A 21,123-nucleotide genomic window follows, 5' to 3' on the forward strand; every position below is an offset into this window, starting at 1 on the left:
TAACGATATGGTTAGTAAGGCCATCATAAATCGGTGGTAGGCATTACGACGACAAAAAAGTCGTTCTAGAGCTGATATTATCTCATTTTCGTTGTTGCACTTCGAAACATTCTCCAGTCACAAACGAGATTTCACGATATCATTTGAAGGTTAAGAAGGTGATATCGATGGGAACTAGTAGTTATCTCTACGCTATCGGTAAACAGAACCATTTAAGTAATACAACATGTCTCGTTACGAGTGTGTTATCGAAGGGGGCGACCGACTGATATCACAGAAACGCTTGATAAGAACCTCAGAAGGAAGAGCACCCAGGACCTGTCGAATAACCGCGCGTTGAGACAGCAACTCAGCCCAGCGAAATGGACCGTCTTGCCTGGCAGCTGGTGACAGCGGTTCTTGCCAGTTTAGCGTTCTCGTGCGATGTGAGTATGCAGCTTGGTGTCTTTTTCAGAAACAGTATCAAGTGTCCTCACAGGACTAGCCCGATTTATTAGCCGTTACAAATAATAAGATGACGTTTAACATAGAACAGGCCTGGCTAAGATTTGCGCTTCAGGAGCGCGCTCGCCCTCCTCCAGACGTCGCGTAGTCTGCTCAGCACTCAGCTTCTCCCCACTACTGTGCTCTTCCGAGAAGATGTGTGAGTGAGATGGCCATATGCCGCAGCCTGCACACGAGGGAAACTCAGACGTGTTTGTGGCACAGTGCAACTACATCTAAGAGGCGAATAATGTAGCACACCTTCATAAGAAGGATTTCATCACGTGTGTTTCTTTCCAACTTTTAATTTTTCTGCTGTAGCAATAATTCTTGTTACTGCATCAAACAGTACTTTAGATAGTGCTAACACAGTGAGCAGTACAAGAAAGCTTCAGTAGAGGCTTTACAGGGTGACAATTATTGAAATGTATGAAATGAAATCGTCATAATTTCTGAACGGTTTGAGTTAGCTCGTTCAAACTGCACGGTTGGCCGCTGGACATGATGGGAATAAGTATGTGCAAGCATGGTTTGGTTCAGCGACGAAGCCCACTTTCATTTGAATGGGTTCGTTAATAAGCAAAATTGGCGCATTTGGAGGACTGAGAATCTGCATTTCGCGATAGAGAAGTCTCTTTACCCTCAAGCGGTGACTATGGTGTTCGGTGTCCAGTCACGGAATAATCGGTGCCATATTTTCCGATGACACGGTGACTACCGAACGGTACGTGAACGTTTTGGAAGACGATTTCATCCCCATTATCCAAAGTGCCCCTGATTTCGACAGGATGTGGTTCAAGCAAGACGGAGCTGGACCCCATAGAAGCAAGAGCGTGTCTGATGTCATGGACGAGGATTTTTGGGGACCACATTCTTGGAACGGCCTCTCTTTACCGCCATATTCTCCGGACCTTAGCACATGCGACTCCTTTCTGTGGGGATATATTAAAGACAAGATATACAGCAACAATCCCAAAACCATCGCTGAGTTGAAAAGAGCCATTCAGGAAGTCATCGACAAAATCGATGTTGTGACGCTTCAGTGGGTCATGCATAATTTCGCTATTCGTCTGCGTAACATCATCTCCAATGATGGTAGACATATCAAACATGTCATAACCTAAATCCAAAAATCTGTAGAGACGTTTACATGTTGAATAAATAATTTTTAAGTAATTAATGTTTCTTTATATAGTTCAATAATCGTCACCCTGTAACATTACGTTTTTTGTTTATAAATTTACACACATTTAGATTTCAGAATACACTGACAGAGGAAAACATTAACAACAAGAAGGAGTCGTGCGATGTAAGAAAAGTTGGTAGGCGTATTTTTACATCTGAAAGACGAAGTATATTCAAATTTCACGCCAGTCGCATAGGAGTGGTGCTAGCACCGGCGTCACTATGAGGACGCAAATCAGGTTTGCTTTAAAGAAACGCTATAGTGGCCGTGAGCGTTATTACCTTTGAGACCGGATGTGGCGAGCTAATGCTATTCAAGAATGCCTTTAAAGCAGAACAAGACAACAAACGAGCCGACTTGGAGCAGGAGAGGCACCATAGGACATTTTAATTCCCACTGTCTATACTTTTACAAATGAATTCATAAAATTTTGTCAGCATGTCCAGGAAGGATTCAGGATTCACGCTCTTAGCAGTGGAATCTCAAAAACATTACAAAATAATTTTTTTTTTACGTGTGCCATGTCATCATTTTTTCATTTACCATTGGCTGCACTTGTTGCTGTAGGTACTCTTTTCTTCATAAACAAGAAAGATTCTTCAATGAATATTGCATAGCATACAAACTATACTTACAGGTGTATGAAACTCTAGAATTTTCCAAATCTATTAATAACTGTGATAAAAATTGAGATAATTGACTATAAATTTTGTTTTTTTTTTCAAAAATGAAGTTTAAAATGTAACAGCTCGTTCATTTTTTCATAAATTAAGTAAATTATAAAGTTTCATACACCTGTAAGTATGGTCTGTATGATGTGCAAAATTCATCGACCTTACCTATGAAGAAACAAATGCAACAAATGCAGCCAATAGTAAGCGAAAAAATGATGATGTTTCACATGCAAAAAAGACTTATTTTGTTATGTTTTTGAACTTCCACTGCTATGAGTGTGAATCCTGAAACCTTCCTGGTCATGCTGACAAAGTTTTATGAATTAGTTTGTAAAAGTATAGACAGTGGAAATTAAAATGTCCTATGGTGCCTCTCCAGCTCCAAGTTGGCCCCTCGACGCCTATCCCCCTTAAGGCGACCAAGACGCCACTATCTGCCCCTCACTGAGTTTGAATGAGGTCGTTCAGTAGGGCTACGAGAATTTGGATGTTTCTTCTGCGATACTGCGCAAAGACTAGGCAGGAATGTAGCCACTGAACGTGGTTGCTGGCAGCAGTGCTCACGAGAATGTACGGTCTTAAGAAGAGCAGGCTCCGGACAGCCATATGGCAGTACCAAGAATTGAGACGATCGTGTTTAGTGTATGGTTTTGGCGCACCCCACTGCATATGCAGCAGCAATAAGAGTAGTCGTTGGCACCGCAGTGACAAAACAAACTGTTGTAAATCGGTTACTTCGAGGACAGCTCCAAGCCAGAACCTCTGAATTTCACTGACCCCAAACCACCAACATTAACGCCTTCAGTGGTGTCGAGCAAGACATCATTGGAGGGAAGGGTGGAGGTCTGTTGTGTTTTATCATGAATAATGGCTCTACCTCGGTGCCAGTGATGGCCGTGTGTTGGTTAGAAGGAGGCCAGTTGAGGGCTTGCAACTACCTTGTCTTTGTGCTGGATACACTGGACCTACATCTGGAGCTGTGGTCTGGGGTGCGATTTCATGTGACTTCAGGAGCACTATGATGGTTATCCCACGCATCCTGCCTGCAAATTTGCACGTCTGTCTGGTGAGTCGACCTGTTGTGCTGCTATTCATGAACAACATTCAAGGAGGTGTTTTCCAACGGGCTAACGCTCGTGCACATAACACTGTTTTAATCCAGCATACTCTACAGCGTATCAACTTGTTGCTTGGGCCTACTCGATCACCAGATCTGTCTCCAATAGAGCACATATGGGACATCATCAGATGACAACTACAGCGTTATCCACACCGTACACAAACAGCATTAACCGTCCCTGTATCGACCGAGCAAGTACAACGATCATGGAAATCTATTCCACAACCTGATTTCCGGCACCTGTACAACACAGTTCATCTGGTTACTCCGATTATTAACGTACCAACATTTCACATTTGCAATGGTTATCTCGTACTTACGTTAGTCTATGATCTTGCAATGCGAATCACTTACACATGTTACCTACACAAATATATGCCCCAAATTTAATTACTTATTTTTCTGTGTTGCAGTTTTTTTCGTCAGTGTATACGTGCAAATATGATTTGTGATGGAGTCAAGCAAATGGAGTTGGGCAGATTAAAATCTGTTAAACCCGAACGCTGGCTGGACTTTGTCAATTTATTAACAGAAGAAAAGACCTTCCCGCACTTCATTGAACCAAAAACTGAAATAACTTAAGCGGCTTGTCTGTGTGGTCAAGGATTATTCTCTTTGGATAATGTTTTATAAGTTTCTTGTAAATAATTAGATTGGCAAAAATGGCGTTGAGCCGGCTGGTATGCAGCACGTCTATCAGCTCAAGCTGAAGGTAATGACGTACATCAGAACCCAAAACAAGAATGGTTTCAAAAATAAATCGAAATTAGTCTTCAGTGTTGCAAAATCTTAGACTCTCTTTGAGAGTTTGCGAAGAAATGTTTCGGTTACTGAAACGTAATCAGTCAGGCCTGGTTCACAAGCGATTGCCTTGCGTTCTGGGAAATTGTTCCTTATAATGAATTTGAAACTGAATTTTCCATAGGATTCAATTTTGTTTAACAGCATATCGCTTGTTCACCGTATCTGTTACCGAATGATTCCCCTCTTGCATTAAGCCACATAATGAGTCCAAATAATTAGATATTCCGCCTATAAAAAATTTGTTACTACTTTCTTTTCCTTAACTCAGTTTTCCTTGATGCCCAACCTCAATCAACCAGTATTCAGTGCTGTGCACCAGATCGTCGCTGTGGTTGGTGTTGCACTGACGTTGCAATAAGCGTTTCTCCTGCTTATAAGAGTGTGGTGCAATATATAGAACTTCGCTCGGCCATCAGACGATAGTAAAAGTATAGAAATTCCCATCTACCGTTGAACGACACCATGCGGCTTCCCCCTTTTTTTTTCTTAAGAGGGCGTATATGCCGTGGTTTTTCTAACGCAGAACGTAAATGTAACATAACGCAACTACACTCATGCTCATAAATTAAGGATAATGGCAGAAGGTGGTGCCACACAACGTGGCACTATACAAAACTGGTGCTAATAGCATAGGCACATAGGGAACACACACGACACAGATCTGTAAGTCCACGGTATTGGTGATAAGTTAAGAAAACCGCGCCGGCAGGAGTGGCCGAGCGGTTAAAAGCGCTACAGTCTGGAACCGCACGACCGCTACGGTCGCAGGTTCGAATCCTGCCTCGGGCGTGGATGTGTGTGATGTCCTTAGGTTAGTTAGGTTTAAGTAGTTCTAAGATCTAGGGGACTTATGACCACAGTAGTTGAGTCCCATACTGCTCAGAGCCATTTGAACCATTTTTTGAGGAAACTGTCCTGAAAATTATGTGTTACAAAATGCCACTGACTCCTGCGCATGTAAACCGATATCAGTGTGGGATATTCTGGATAAGGTGTTCGAGCCGGCCGCATGTGGCCGAGCGGTTCTAGGCGCTACAGTCTGGAACCGCGCTACCGCTACGGTCGCAGGTTCGAATCCTGCCTCGGGAATGGATGTTTGTGATGTCTTTAGGTTAGTTAGGTTTAAATAGTTCCAAGTTCTAGGGGACTGATGACCTCAGAAGTTAAGTTGGTTCAAATGGCTCTGAGCACTATGGGACTCAGCATCTGAGGTCATCAGTCCCCTAGAAATTAGAACTACTTAAACCTAATTAACCTAAGGACATCACACACATCCATGCCCGAGGCAGGATTCCAACCTGCAACCGTAGCAGTCACGCGGTTCCGGACTGAAGTGCCTAGAACCGCACGTCCACCGCGGCCGGCCCAGAAGTTAAGTCCCATAGTGCTCAGAGCCATTATCACTTCCAATTTAAGTTGTTTGTAATTGTAGTACCTAGATATTTAACTGAATTTACGGCTTTTAGATTAGACTGATTTATCGTGTAACCGAAGTTTAACGAGTTCCTTTTAGCACTCACGTGGATGACCTCACCCTTTTTGTTATTTAGGGTCAACTGCCACTTTTCGCAGCATTCAGATATCTTTTCTAAATCGTTTTGTAGTTTTTTTTATCTTCTGATGACTTTATTAGTCGATAAACGAAAGCGTCATCTGCAAACAACCGAAGAATGCTGCTCAGATTGTCTCCCAAATCGTTTATATAGGTAAGGAACACCAAAGGGCCTATAAGACTACCCTGGGGAACGCCAGAAATTACTTCTGTTTTACTCGATGATTTTCCGTCAGTTGCTGCGAACTATGACCTCTCTGACAGGAAATCACAAATTCAGTCACATAACTGAGACGATATTCCCCATAACCACGCAATTTCACTATGAGGCGCTTGTATGGTACAGTGTTAAAAGCCTTCCGGAAATCCAGAAATACGGAATCGATCTGAAATCCCTTGTCAGTAGCACTGAAGACTTCATGTGAATAAAGAGCTAGTTGTGTTTCACAGGAACGGTGTTTCCTAAACCCGTGTTGACTGTGTATCAAAAGTGGTTCAAATGGCTCGAAGCACTATGGGACTTAACATCTGAGGTCATCAGTCCCTAGAACCTAGAACTACTTAAACCTAACTAACCTAAGGACATCACACACTTCCATGCCCGAGGCAGGATTCGAACCTGCGACCGTAGCGGTCGCGCGGCTCCAGACTTTAGCGCCTAGAACCGCTCGGCCACTCCGGCCGGCGACTGTGTATCAATAGACCATTTTCTTCCAGGTAATTCATAATGTTCGAACACAATATATGTTCCAAAATCATGCTGCATATCGACGGTAACGGTATGGGCCTGAAATTTCATGGATTAGTCACTAGAGAAAATGCGTGACGACTCTTGGGAGAGACACCCTGTAAAAGATGCCTAATACAATATAAGAGAGCGCTCCAAGCGAGGACAGAGAAACTAATAATAAAATTCACTGTGGTATCAGTACTTTCCACAGCAGCATCGCACCCACAGAGCGTCTGTTACGTTATCGTCAAGACCTTCCGACCTCACGCCCCGCAACAAGAAGCCCCAAACTGAACACAAATTTTGCAAGCAGTCTCGCTACATCCTTTGTTAAACGTCTGCTGTATGCCTGTTGAGGCTGATAATAAAGTTTCATCTGCTTATCGAAAATGTAGCAGCAACAACATTAGCTAAGAATGAGTAACACCATTCAATATCATCTGGGCCCGTCGGGAGGGATGTTAAAAATCCAAATAGTGGCCCTTAATGGGCTAATGTAATCGTCGCTTGCGAACATTACTTCAACTCTTCTGTTGGGGAAAGGTTTGGGCATCTTACCGGCAACGGGGATACCTCAAAATCACGCAGACAGTTCACAGAAACAAATGCCTTGTGCGAACGAGCACTGTTCTGCACCACGATGTTGTCGCATGAGAGAGAACACAGGATGTCCGAAAATGTACCATAGTTCCATCTGAGTTCCCTCAATCACAAATAGCTGTGACCTGAAGTCATAACCGATGGCTCCCCATACCATGAAGCTCGCAGCGCCTTCTATGTGCAGCTTCAAAAAATGGGAAGAATGAGACCTCTTTCCCAGGTCGCCGCCATACAAGCTGACGACTGTCATCCGTATTGGCGTAGAACTGCTATGAATCACTGAACGCAATGGAACACCATCATCAGCAGTCTACACCTCCCAGTCACGGACTGCCCCAAACAAAGCCGTTTGTGATGCGACGTTAACAGCAGCTATGCACAGTAACTCCCTGGTCTCGCTATTGCTAGTTTCAACCAGTGGTAAAGAGTGACACAGAATGTTGGAATAAGTCCATTACTGGTTCTCAGACGGTAAGCGCTGGTGCGAATGTGCCCTGACGTGCTTCGTGTACAATACTGGGATCCACTTTTGTTGAAGGCCGATGTGGTGAAATGGAACCGTGAGGGCAAAAATGCCTGCCCTCACGTTCACGTGCTAGTGTCATATCCGAATAACCTACAAATTTGGATACCGCTTCATTCGACGAACAGGCCAAATGGTGACACACAATGAGGCCCCTTCCTAGCTGTGTTAGGTGCTGATGACGTTGTTTCACACGAGTACATGTCATCTCCAAATCCTTCACAGAGATCACCCAACATCTGACGCTTTTCACGCCCCTCAAAACCCTTAGGAGGCATGGTAATAACAGCAAATACATGCAACAGTAACGCCCTCTGTTGGTCTTTCTACCTGTCACAAAGAATTGCTGCTCTAATCATTTAGTTTCACACCGATGGTGTATGTGTACAAATTTAAATTGACAACTTACTATGTCTTCTCGGTGCTTCACGTTTTGATCAGGCAGTGTTTACTTGTCCGAAAGAACAGGCATCACACATTCGTATAACTGAATCTCCTCGATGGGTAATGAATCCACCATCTTCATTGTGGATGCACAGTTATGTGCACGTGGGAATCTCAAAATGGCGAGTATGGAGGACATGTTCGGGAACTGATGACAGATGGCGCTAGGTGGGAATGTGATTCGGCCGATTGATGTACCGAGACAGTACGGGCAATTGCGATCAACGCTGTGTGCGGGTGGCGCAATGGTTAACGCAACTACTAAGCAGGAAATCCCGGGTACGAATCTTCCTCCAGCACACATTTTCACTTGCCGCCACTGGTTCCGCAGAAAGTTCCGATGCAGCTGATTTCAGTAATTACTTCCCTTTCCTTCAATTAAAATAATAGACAATATCCTGATACTAGAACGGATGTCGGAGACGAACAATTTCTGTAGCACAGCAACGAACATGGAAAACAATGTCAGATGTTGAGGTGGTTGCGAGTGGTTGGATTTTCGTGTGGCATATGTTTGTCCTTTCACTGATTATATCCTATTGTTACATTAGAGGTTAGAATTGGACATTTTTGTCCGCCAGTTTTCTGTAAATTTAAGATAATAAAAACGGGAGATAATTCCGATTTTCAACTCAGCACATGATGCGGAAGGCAGGAACAAAATGTTTGTACCTGTAGCGTAAAAATTGTCTATCGCCCGACAGGTTTCTTGTTCACTTAACCATACACTCTCTACTCGTCCCTAGGGATAGAAGTATTAATTTAGAAATCATTTCTAGAAGTTAGTATTTTTTATTTAGATAAGATATTTTGCAGATGTAAGAGCCACCAAACGACGTATGTATTGTAGCAGCAGAACTTATCACAAATTAATATATTATCTAGATTTTGTCACAGTAAACTAATATTATTGCTTGTGTTTTATGAAACTTCTCAGCTCATTTACTAAGCTTTTGACATATTCCAAAGAAATAGTACTGTTTGCAATAAACTTCGCTGCAAGCTTTAGCGAGCCTTGTATCACGACTCTTATTTCCATGAGCTAATGGATGCTATTAAGAGAAGTATATCATTTCACTAACTATGAATTCATATGAAATCGTTGTGTACAGCGACTGTATGTTATTGTAAGGAAGGATAGGAACGCAGCAGTCAGTCGCAATCCGGCTGGTTTTCCTTATTCTTACACATATCCAAATTTCAGATATAAGTAGCCATCTTCAGTGCATTTGAGTAACTTATAACCCAACAAACCTCCAGCTGTAGCCTGCATGTCACCACATGACTTTACTGGTGTACAGGCATAAGGAAACTGACTGTTTCCTTCTGCCTGCATACCTCTAAAGTCATACAGTGATTTGAACTACTGGGAGTTGCTATGTTATGCACTAATGATGGATATTTGTACCTGAAATCTGGATATGTGTTAGAATAAGGAAAAACCAGCGGGAATGAAACTAATTGCTGTGTTCCTATCCTTCCTAATACATCACTGGCGTATCAACAAACGTAAGGAAAATCATGTTTCGATAAATCGAACCGTCTGTGGAATACTGAAAATTTTATACGTAACTTAAATCACCTTTATATGATTAATATTACAGTTTAATCTTCATATCACAGTAATCAACATACTGTTACTGTTAGATACTGTCTTATCTAAGACACTCCTGAGTAAATAACTTCCCACCATTGGAAGGTAATTCACCTCCCTCGAAGCAAATTACAGAGATAAAGCGGTTTCGTCGGCAATAGTTGTACACGACTGCTCGACGTGTATGTGTAAAGTTTCAGCACCTGCAAGGATTACGTACTTCATTTGACTATTTTATTTCTTTGAGATTATAGCGAATAAATATCTTAAAACAACACCTAAATTAATGCTGCCATGCGCTTATCGCATTTATAGGCCACTGGCGTGTTAGGTAAGCGTCTGTTACTCCCAAACTTTTTTTGAATTATTAGTCTTCTGACTGGTTCACAGCGGCTCGTCATGAATTATTCACTTGTGTCAGCTTCTTCATCTCAGAGTATCACTTGCAGCCTACGTCCTAAGTTAGGTGTTAGATATATCTCAGTCTCCACAAAAAAGTGTTCGTTGATGTTTTAACAAATGTCCTATCATCTGGACCTTTATTCTTGTCAGTGTTTTCAGTATAACCCTTCTTTCGTCAATTCTTCGGAGGACCTCATCGTTCCTGATCTAATCAGACCACTTAATTTTTAACACCAATCTCTAGCAAGACATATCAAACGCTACGATTTTCTTATGTTTCTGTTTGCCCACAATCCAAGATTCACTACTATGAAATGCTACAGTCAAAAAGTACATCTCACGAAATTCTGCTTTTGATTAAGTTCGATGTTTGATTTTAGAAGACTCTTGTCCACCTGCACTATTCTCCTTTTTTTAATGTCCTCCCTGTCTCACCCATCGTGTGTTATTTAGCTTCCAAGGAAGCACAATTCCTTAACTTCGCTTACTCACTGTCGATGTTAAGTTTATCGCTAATCTCATTTCTGTTACACGTCACTAGTTTCGCTTTCTTCGATTTACTCTTAATCCATTTTCCGTACTCATTCAGCTTTCCTTTTCATTCAACACATCCTGTAATTCTTCTACACTCTTACTGAGGACAGCAATGTCATCAGAGAATCTTATCATTGACATCTCTCCGCCTTTAACTTTAATCCCAAGCTTGAACCTTTCTTTTAATTTGGTCATTACTTCTTCGATATATGGATTGAACAGTAGGGGCGAAAGGCTACATCCCTCTCTTATACTCCGAGCACTGCGTTTTTGTCTTCCACGCTTATTGTTCCCATCTGGCTCTTGTACATATATAATATTATCCGTCTTCCCCTATAGCTTACTCCTACTGTTCTCTGGGCTTCTTTTACATTATCGAACGCAAATTTCATGGCGACAAATCCTAGCAACGTCCCTTGGTCTTTTGTAAGTGTTGCCTCTATTATCATTCGCAACGTCAGGCTGCTGCTGTGGCGTCTGTACCTTTCCTAAACGCAAACTGATCATCATATAATATAAAATTTCCTTTCTTTTGTGTATTTGTCTTGTCAGCAAGTTGGTTGCATGACCAGTAGATTGTGCGATAATTCTAGCAAGTATCTGCACTTGCTGCCTTCGGAATTTAATGGAAGATATTTTTCCATGCAATTCGATGGTCTCTCCAGGCTCATACTTTGCACACGCCAACTTTAATAGTCGCTTAGCTTCCACTTCCCAGCTGACTTCAGAAATTCTGAAGGAATATTATCTGTCTCTTCTGTCTTATTTGATCTGAAGTCTTCGAAGCTGTATTAAACCTAAACACTGTATCATCTAAGTCTCCCATTTCAGCCACAGTCATATCATCAGACAAATCCTATCCCCTGTAGTGGTCTTCAATGCACTCTATCCGTTCTCTCCTTATCTATTATCGAATTTCCATAGCCATTAATGTTGACGTCATTGCTTTCACTTTCACTGAAACCTTTTTAAACTCTTCTCTATGCTGTAAACTTCCTTGCGACAACGTTTCTTTTCGAGTTCTTCACAACCGTACTGTGCATTGGGTTCCCTGCGTTTCCTGTTTATTTAATTCGTCAATGATTTGCATTTATTTCTGAATTTCCCTGGACGTTTTTGTAATTCTTTCGCCGATCAGTTGAAGTATTTCTTCTGTGTCCAAAGAATCTTCCCGTTTTTAGAGGTGTCCCTGTCAGCTTCGACTGATGTGCCTATGTAGTATTCATTATCGCATAATTTATAGCCACAGTGACCTTATTCCTGGGTTCTACAGTATCCCATATTTTCACATTTAATCTTCCGGACGAGTCTCTTAAATTTAAGCCTGCTTGTGATAACTACTAAATTATCACCCGCACTTTTATCTGCGTACTCCTTGCAAGCCAGTATACGATTTCGATACCTCTGTGCAACCGATGCAGTCTAGCTGGAATCTTTCCGTATCTAAAGATTTTCTCCAGGTATACATCCTCCTCTTGTGACTTTTGAAGAGTGTATTTGCTATTATCGGGTGGAATTTAAAGCAGAAATAAGTTACAGTTAGTGATTTCCTTTTAGTAGCGTTATATATGTTCTCTCTCTTCTTTCATCTTCTGCTTGTGCCTTTGGCATACATACCTGAAATTCTGGACATAACAATCCGAAAATTTGCGTCACTGTGATGGCCTCTTTTTGTGAAATATTCTGTAGTTTTATTGTCGTCACATGTGATTTGGTATCTTCGTTCTCCATGAAACACATTTCATACTACCGCTCAATGAAGCACAATTGCCGTACTGGGGTGGCTTGAGAAATGCCTTAAGTTTACGCAAAATGGAGGAACATTTTGTCAAGTGCAATGACCGTCATAAACATTCAATTATATACGTATGACACATACATTCTTTTTGTTGAATCCGTCTTAAGTGATCGGTGTGATACATGTCACTAAACTTGGTAAACACGGGAATAAATTGCACTATGCAGTTTTTATTTACAAATAAAGATGTACAACCCAAATCCAAACCAAGCCAAGAAAAGTGAATGGAGAGTCCGAAAACGTGATCACGACCGTTTTTTGCTACATTAACAAAGTTCCAGTCTCCCAGATTCAGTAAATGTCCAGTATATGACGGAGATCTGAAGTATCTTACTATGGGTGCACTAATTATACTCCGCACAAAAAATAACAGATTCCAAACCAGTTTTCTGCGTTTCTTGTCATTCAACAAGATACGTCATGCAAAGAAGTACAGCGCGTTTCGTCACATGTTCATTTAGCAAGCGAGAGTGCATGACGCACAGCTGTTGTTGTTGTTGTTGTTGTTGTTGTTGTTGTTACGGTCTCCACTCCAAAGAGTGGTTCGATGCAACTTTTTACGCTAGTCCACTCTGTACAAGCTTCTTCATATCTAGATAACTGCTATAAGCTGCATTCATTTGAACCGGGATCTTTTTAAATTTTAGTCCATACTCTTATCTTCATTATGAAACTAGCGGAGGTACAGTGCCGCAGGGTAAATACTGTCAAGGAATCACTCATTTCATTCACGTTGTGCCATAAAGTTCTTTATTTCTCACTACGATTCGCTACGTGCTCATTAGCTATCCGATCTACTCATCTTATCCTTCAGAATTGTCCTTCCACGTTTCAAAAGGCTGTGTTCTTTTCTTAGCTGAACGGCCTATCGTCCACGTTTCCCTTCCGTATTGGACTACACTCTGTACAAATACACCCAGAAAAAACTTCCTAATACTTTCACTGACGTTCGAGCTTTACAAATTTATCAGCAACTACCGACCAGTCCCGACCTCGCACGAGTACACTTTTAAGTATCCACGGTCAGACGCAAAACACTTGTAATTACTAAATTACTTGCCCAAAACGTTTTGGATAAAACTGTTATTATCTAAATGCATAAACCGGCGATCATATTTAATTTGATAAAGGTTCATTTTTTGTTACCATTATAACTCATTTAAGGTGAAGTTTTTCATCGTGTATCTTGGAAACTAGTCTATTTGTTATTGTGCCTTTGTCTTAATAGATATAACGGAGTGTCCTCGACTTTTCTTTAGCTCTGGCAACAATTGCTCCACATCATTTTTCGTATAACTAGAACTATTTAATAGCAAAGTGTAAGTAGGCTGTTTATGTTTTCTTTATGTAAGTAGGCTGTTTATGTTTTCTTATTGGCAACGTTACGTAGCGCTCTATATGAAAATCACTGGCTGTGCTGTGTGCAGTCTGTGGCTAGTTTGCATTGTTGTCTGCCATTGTATTGTTGGGCTGGTGGATGTTAACAGCGCATAGCGTTGGGCAGTTGGAGGTGAGCCGCCAGCAGTGGTGGATGTGAGGAGAGAGATGGCGGAAGTTTTGAAATTGAACTGCTATATATATTATGATTATTAAGGTAAATACAGTGTTTGTTCTCTATTAAAATCTTTCATTTGCTAACTATCCCTATCAGTAGTTAGTGCCTTCCGTAGTTTGAATCTGTTATTTAGCTGGCAGTAGTGGCGCTCGCCGTATTGCAGTAGTTCGAGTAACGGAGATTTTTGTGAGGTAATTTATTTGTGAAAGGTATAGTTTAATGTTACTCAGGGCCATTCTTTTGCAGGGATCTTTGATAGTCAGATTGCGTTGCGCTAAAAAAACATTGTGTGTCAGGTTAAGCACAGTCGTGTATAATTGTTTTAAGGGGACGTTTCAAAAGGTCAGGAAAACTCGCAAGAGCCACAACTTAGTGGACAAACATAACTATAGTTCAGCGAATTTGCGTGAAATATTTACAAATGAAATACACAAACATTCCTCATGTATCAATGTGTTAGTGAAACCCATATCTAAATGCCTACAGTAGCTCCAGTGATTATTCTGTACGTACACAGAGAAAAACTCCGGGCAGGATGTTATAATAAGCGTATATATTCGTTCACGTTTCGCTGCTGTCTTGACTTGTGGCGGCTGTGTACTGCTTTTCCCACCAGGCGTCGCCACCTATGTAACTGACAAGCTCATAGCTCTCATCATTGCTCCGAGATGTCACTCGACATGGCAGCTAATTATGGAACTGATAACAGTACATACATTGCACACAAATCGTTGCTTAGTGGTAATACGTTACGTCCACAAACATTCCTCCTGAACGAGTATATCTAACAGTGGGAACCGCATCAGAATCCCTTCAGTAGTTCCTGAGAGTATTTAAGACATACAGGCAGAAACTGCGGCAGAGTATTTCAATTTTCGTGCTATTGTCGGTCTAAATTTTATGCAGGGTGATTTTTTCCACCGTGTACAAGCTCTAGTGATTGATCAATGAGAGGATAAATGCGCTGGCCGGATTGGCGGAGCTGTTCTAGGCGCTTCAGTCCGGAACCCCGTGACTGCTACGGTCGCAGGCTCGAATCCTGCCTCGGGCATGGATGTGTGTGATGTCCTTAGGTTAGTTAGGTTTCAGTAGTTCTAAATTCTAGGGAAATGTGACCTCAGATGTTTAGTTCCATAGTACTCAGAGCCATTTGAACCATTTTTGAAACAAATACTAGAGAACATTTATTCAATCATTCTTTGTTACAGAGACGGCCGTCTAACAAGCGCTGTACCATGCAGCCACAGTTACACTGTGTGTGGTTTTCTCCTAGAGGATGGTACTGCTCCTCATACGTCAGTCCTTAGCGGCCTCTTCTATCATAGCAACTGGTAATGTTGTGTCCAATTCACTTCCCTTGCTGATTCATCTTGTAGTGGATGTGGTACAGCGTTGTAAGCAATGATTCTGTATTCGATCAAGAGCTTGTCGACGTTATGTTTACTTGCGGAAAGGCAAATGGCAACGGGCGGCAGGCAGCAAGGTTGTATTAGGAGACCTACCCCGTCGACAATAACCACGGCATTCAATGTTTGCAACCGTGTTTCACCGTTTGTCCGAGACAGGGTCGTTTTAGGAAGCATGAAATCATGAAGGACGTACCAGAACTATTCGGACTCCAGATTTGGAGGAAGATTGATTAACAGCGTGAAAGGCTACCGCCGTGTCTATACCAGGCTGTTGGCCCGCCAGTACAGGCTAAGCCAGACGAACGTGTGGAACATTTTCAATTGTTACTAGCCTTTTCATCAACAGCGTGCGCAGGGCTTACTGGCGACCGACTTTCCACATCAGGAGCAGTTTTTCCACTAGTCTCTTCACCATACAACCACCATTCTGGGATTTATGTCAACCAGCTTGTTCGTCGATGAGGCCATCTTTATGCGGAGTGCTATCTTCAACTTTCATTAGAGTCATCTGTGGGATAGTATTCAGAACGCCCATTGTATGGTGACAGGGAATCATCAGCATCGGTACAGCAGTAAGGTGCAGGTCGACATGATTGGCGACTGTATTTTGGGACCTATCTTCCTTCCACGTCGCCTAACAGACCGGAACTATGGGCGTTTCTTGCGGGTGACTTTTCTTCCCCTGCTGGAAGAAGGGTTATGTGGCTGCTACATGATGGTTCTCCAGCTCACTTTGACGTTAACGTCCGGACGCATCTTCTCTGGTCGATGGATGAGACGAGGGGGTCCAGTTGCATGGCCTGCTCGTTCACCAGATCCCAGTCAGTGAGATTGCTGGTTATGTGGCCATCTTAAAAGTGTAAGCAGAGCCCATTCCAGATGTGGAGACACTGGAGCAGCGCATTCATGCTGCCTCTGGCACAGTTCGAATGCAACCTGGCCGATTATACGTGTGAGACAGAACATGCTACGGCGCGTAAACGCATGCGTTGAGTCACATTTGCAACACATACAGTAACGGTGGCTTCATGGTACAGCGAGTATCAGACCGCAGTCTCTGTAACAATGTATGATTGAATAAATGGTCTCGAGCATGGAAACGGTGCATTTCCGGAAATAAGTTCATCAGACCTTTTCTGTTCGGCTTCCTGACATCGGTCAAACCCTAGAGTTTGTATGCGGTGGAAAAATCACCGTGTATAATCTCTGCTTCGGTCGTCGACAGTCTGCCAAGATAGTAACCACTCTTAGAGTCTCACTTCCTAATCTATTTTCCTTACAATAACTTGTTTTAATTCAACTCCACTTCATAACCCTCATTTTGCTATTTTCCATATTCACCTTGTAATCTCTTCAAGACGTTGTCCATTCCATTTCAGTGTCATCTTCAAAACAAAGTTTTTACTTCTTCCCCCTAAAATATAATTCCCTTTCCAAATCTCTGCTTGGATTCTTTTTCTGCTTGTTGAATATTACGCGGGGTTACTCTACAGCCATGTCTCCTCATCGCTATAAAAAAAAATGGAAGTAGTTTTAACGGTAGTAATTCAAGCCAGGTTCGAATAGCACGCAGCATCTTTTGCTGACACATTACCTCCGTCCACAGGCGCAGTACGCGTACGCCACGGTGGAGCAGGGCGACCTGCGAGGCAGCGTGGAGCAGACGGTGCTGGGGACGACGTACCACAGGTACCTCGCCATCCCGTTCGCCGAGCCGCCGCTAGGGGAGCTCAGGTTCGTGGTGAGTATATCGACGTCTTCTCTCCTGTAGCCGGCCTCCAGTTGAGCCCCGTCCGTAGACATTACAATGGGTCGATGGCACTCATTTCACTGCCTGACTGTTCAGACTGTAACACCTCCGTTTTTTATCCCGACCTGATCTGATCGAATAGCAGCCCAATATGTATTATTAACATGACCGTGAACCTAATGGGGCTGGTAATCTGAATTGACTGCTTCGGAAGTTGTTACTTTCCAGTTCGTTCTGTTCAATACTATAATACTGAATGTCTGGTAATAAGGAACACCAACACAGTTTTACTAATTACGAACTTATATTCTTCTCAAAACACAAGAAGGAGACAGCTACTGCCTTCGTCATACATACCTAATTACGGCTAATCTCAGCACAGGATTTCTTCATTTTCCATTATCCTCACACGCTAATCCATCACTGCATCCAACACTGCAATCCAAGGTTAGGCCGGCACGTTAGACGCGAAACTAGATATCGTCACTAGTAACGTCACTGATCACTTTCATAATGATACTTCATCACTTTCCCTGTATTAATTTATTATTTAGGGGTCTAACCACGGCTATGGTGACACCCTTCTCGGTTAAAGACCCTGTATTTCAATAATGGCCTCCACACACACACCATTCCCGCCAACCACTCTGGCGCAACTCGACACTCGATCTCTCAACACGTCACAATCGATTGTTCGCCCTATTGATCTGTGCCGAGTGCAAAGTTATAGTAAGGGTCTACAGACCCCTTACAAGACCATCGCATGGAGTGCCCCTCACATCTCTATAAATATCTTCATCGACTCGCTCAAATCGTCAAGCGTTCATCAAATATTTACACGATTGGTAATATCCGATATGAGTATTTCCGTATTTTTCGGTAAAAGAAGCCACGTGACACTAAGCTAAAATCATGTACGGCAACGGTCCCAAATCTGAGCGTTATAGCGACCAAGATCTTGAAGGGGAGGGTTGTTTTATCACTTTACTGGGTACTGGGGGCAGGGAGGGCGGGGGGAGGTGACGAAAAGATAAGGGTTTCAGTGAGAGTGGATACGTTGCAAAGAGAAAGGGGCGCGGATAAGACGGTGGGGAGTAGGCGTTTTGTGTTACCTTTCACGGATGTACATGTAGTTACTTACGGAGAGAAATATATGAAAACTCAGTTCCCTATATATTGGTACGACAATACAAGACGGTTTGTAATACGTTCTCACTGAGCGTGCTCTAGCTGACTAACAATACCCTCTGGTATTCTTTATTGTTGCGGTTTTTTTCTTGTGGTGGCCGGGATACTGTCGCATCCAGCAGATAAATGATTACGGTTGACATCGACCGACTTGACATCTGAAAATGGAGTCACGGCAAATGGGCAAGTGAAAACATGAGAAGTACTCGAGAAGTTATACTTCAAGCGGATGTTGTTTGATGTGCGTGGTGTAACGGATATAAGAGCATATATTTTTATATGTGGCACCTTGATCTGAACAGACATCAGTGTATTGATTCTTTTTTCTCTCCGACGAACAATCTTCCCACAAACGCTTCGCAAACTTCACGACCTGTCGTGCACTGCATGGCCCTAACTGGGCCGCGAAGTGAACGAAACCTGGCACTATAGACTAACCGTTTTGCATCCACATGTCCACACTTCAACACGTGACCTGCTTCCCGGTGAAAAGTAGGTGTTAGTAGCTTGTTCTTGCCACATGTATCTGAAGGTAATACCCAACTTAAAAACATAATACTCGTAGTAGCCATTACTATTAGTCAGCAAATGACTTAAATATGGTTATAATGTTGTTCAGTACATCATCTTCAGCCAGTAATAGAAAAATTTGCACTTCTACCAGTTAAAGATTAATCAAATGACGTGGATTGCAGACTATTTCTCGTTGACTTGAAGTAAATTTACGCAACCAGATGTCACCCACACAGTTTGCGTGAATACCTAACATTAATATACAGTAGATACCGGCACGCCCAATAATTTATAACCTACATGAACAAACAATGGTTTCCGTGGAATAAACGACGGCCGCGGTGGTCTAGCGGTTCTGGCGCTGCAGTCCGGAACCGCGGGACTGCTACGGTCGCAGGTTCGAATCCTGCCTCGGGAATGGGTGTGTGTGATGTCCTTAGGTTAGTTAGGTTTAAGTAGTTCTAAGTTCTAGGGGACTTATGACCTAAGATGTTGAGTCCCATAGTGCTCAGAGTCATTTGAACCATTTTTTGTGGAATAAACGACTTGAGTTTCCGAATTACGTCACTGTAAATAGTAAAGACATACGAATGAACGACTTCAGTTCCCGAATTACATCAATGTAAATAGCAAAGACATACATGGACATGTTATATCGTTTGAAGATTAATAAAGTAAATCAGCGGACGTTGCCTTTTACTGTCGGCAGTAATTATTAAATTTGTTTGGTAATTACTTACAACCACGTCGCGTGAGGTAGGCACTAGGTATCACTTGTTGCCAGGTATGTTCTGTTTGAAACTTTCCGTTCGAAAGATCCGACTGTCTTCATATCAAATGAACTCTAGTTTTTCAAGAAGCTGAGGGCAAACTTACAAGACAAATTCAATACCACTGATTAAAATCATATTCGACCAGGAGTTGCTTTATGAATGACACCATAAAAACTTCAAAAGATTACATATGAAGATGATTTCAGATAAAGTTTTATACAACTTTAACTTACAAGCCCACCGCAATGTCATAATGTATTCTGTGTTGCTGTCAGTACTGATACACCACGTCGGAAGAGCTCAGTATCAGAACAAATCCCGATAAGGGAGTTTCCAAATCCACACGGAATTTTTCACACCTTTAGCAGCCACCGAGTGTTGGAACTGGAACCGCTATAGCAACGTTTGCGTTCTGGTGCGTTGTGGCAATATTCAGTGCAGCACTGAGAAAATCTTCTGTGTCTACTCAGTGATACAACACGCTCCCTTTAGACACATATTTTCTGAAAATCGTTGAGAAGGGGAAGTACGGCCAGTGATCGATTTAATACCTCAATGTGGATTCATTCCTTAGCGTACATACACTATGTAATCAAAAGTATCCGGAGTCCTTGATGGAAATGATCTACAAGTACTTGGCCCCCCAATCAGTAATTCTTGAATAGAATATGGTGTTGGCCCACCCTTAGACTTGATGACAGCTTCCCCCTGGCAGACATACGTTCAATCAGGCGCTGGAAGGTTTCTTGGGGAATGGCACTTAGGAGAGGTATCGTTGTCGGTCAGTGAGGCCTGGCACGAGGTCAGCGTTTCAAAACTTTCCAAAGTTGTTCTACAGGATCCAGGTTAGGACTCAGTGCAGGCCCGTGCATTACAGGGATGTTATTATCATGTAAACACTCCGCTGCAGGCCGTGCATTATGAACAGGTGCTCGATCGTGTTGGAAGATGCGATCGTCAAACCGAATTGCTCTTCGCCAATGGGAAACAAGAAGGTGCTTAAAACAGAAATGTAGGCCTGTGCTGGGATAGTGCCACGCAGAACAATAAGGGGTGCAAGCCTTCTCCAAGAAAAATACAACCACGCCATGAAACCACCGTCTCCGAATTTTACTGTTGGCACTACACACGCTGGCATATGACGTTCACCGGGCATTCGCCATACACATACCCAGCCATCGGATCACCACATTGTGTACCGTGATTCGTCACTCCACACAACTTTTTTCCACTGTTCAATCGTCCATTGTTTACGCTCTTTACACCAAGCGAGGCGTCGTTTGGCATTTACCGGCGCCATGTGTGGCTTATGAGCAGCCGCTCGACCAAAGAAATCCTAGTTTTCTCACCTCCCGCTTAACTGTCATAGTACTTGAAGTGGATCCTGATGCAGTTCGGAATTCCTGTATGATGGTCTGGATAGACGTCTGCCCATTACACATTACGACCGTCTTCATTTGTCGGCGGTCTCAGTCAGTCAACAGACGATGT

General features: G+C 42.6%; 1 protein-coding gene across 1 annotated transcript in view; it reads left to right on the forward strand.

Moving 5' to 3' along the window:
* The first annotated feature begins 267 nt into the window (after positions 1-267).
* LOC126094925 (venom carboxylesterase-6-like) overlaps positions 268-21,123 on the forward strand; it is a 95,515-nt gene continuing 74,659 nt past the window's right edge. The window contains exons 1-2 of the mRNA XM_049909571.1: positions 268-425; positions 17,015-17,149. Coding sequence (XP_049765528.1) covers positions 363-425; positions 17,015-17,149 — 198 coding nt within the window. The 5' untranslated portion in view covers positions 268-362. The remainder of the gene's footprint in view (positions 426-17,014; positions 17,150-21,123) is intronic.

Source organism: Schistocerca cancellata, chromosome 8 (assembly GCF_023864275.1).
Source record: "Schistocerca cancellata isolate TAMUIC-IGC-003103 chromosome 8, iqSchCanc2.1, whole genome shotgun sequence".
Classification (NCBI taxonomy): domain Eukaryota; kingdom Metazoa; phylum Arthropoda; class Insecta; order Orthoptera; family Acrididae; genus Schistocerca; species Schistocerca cancellata.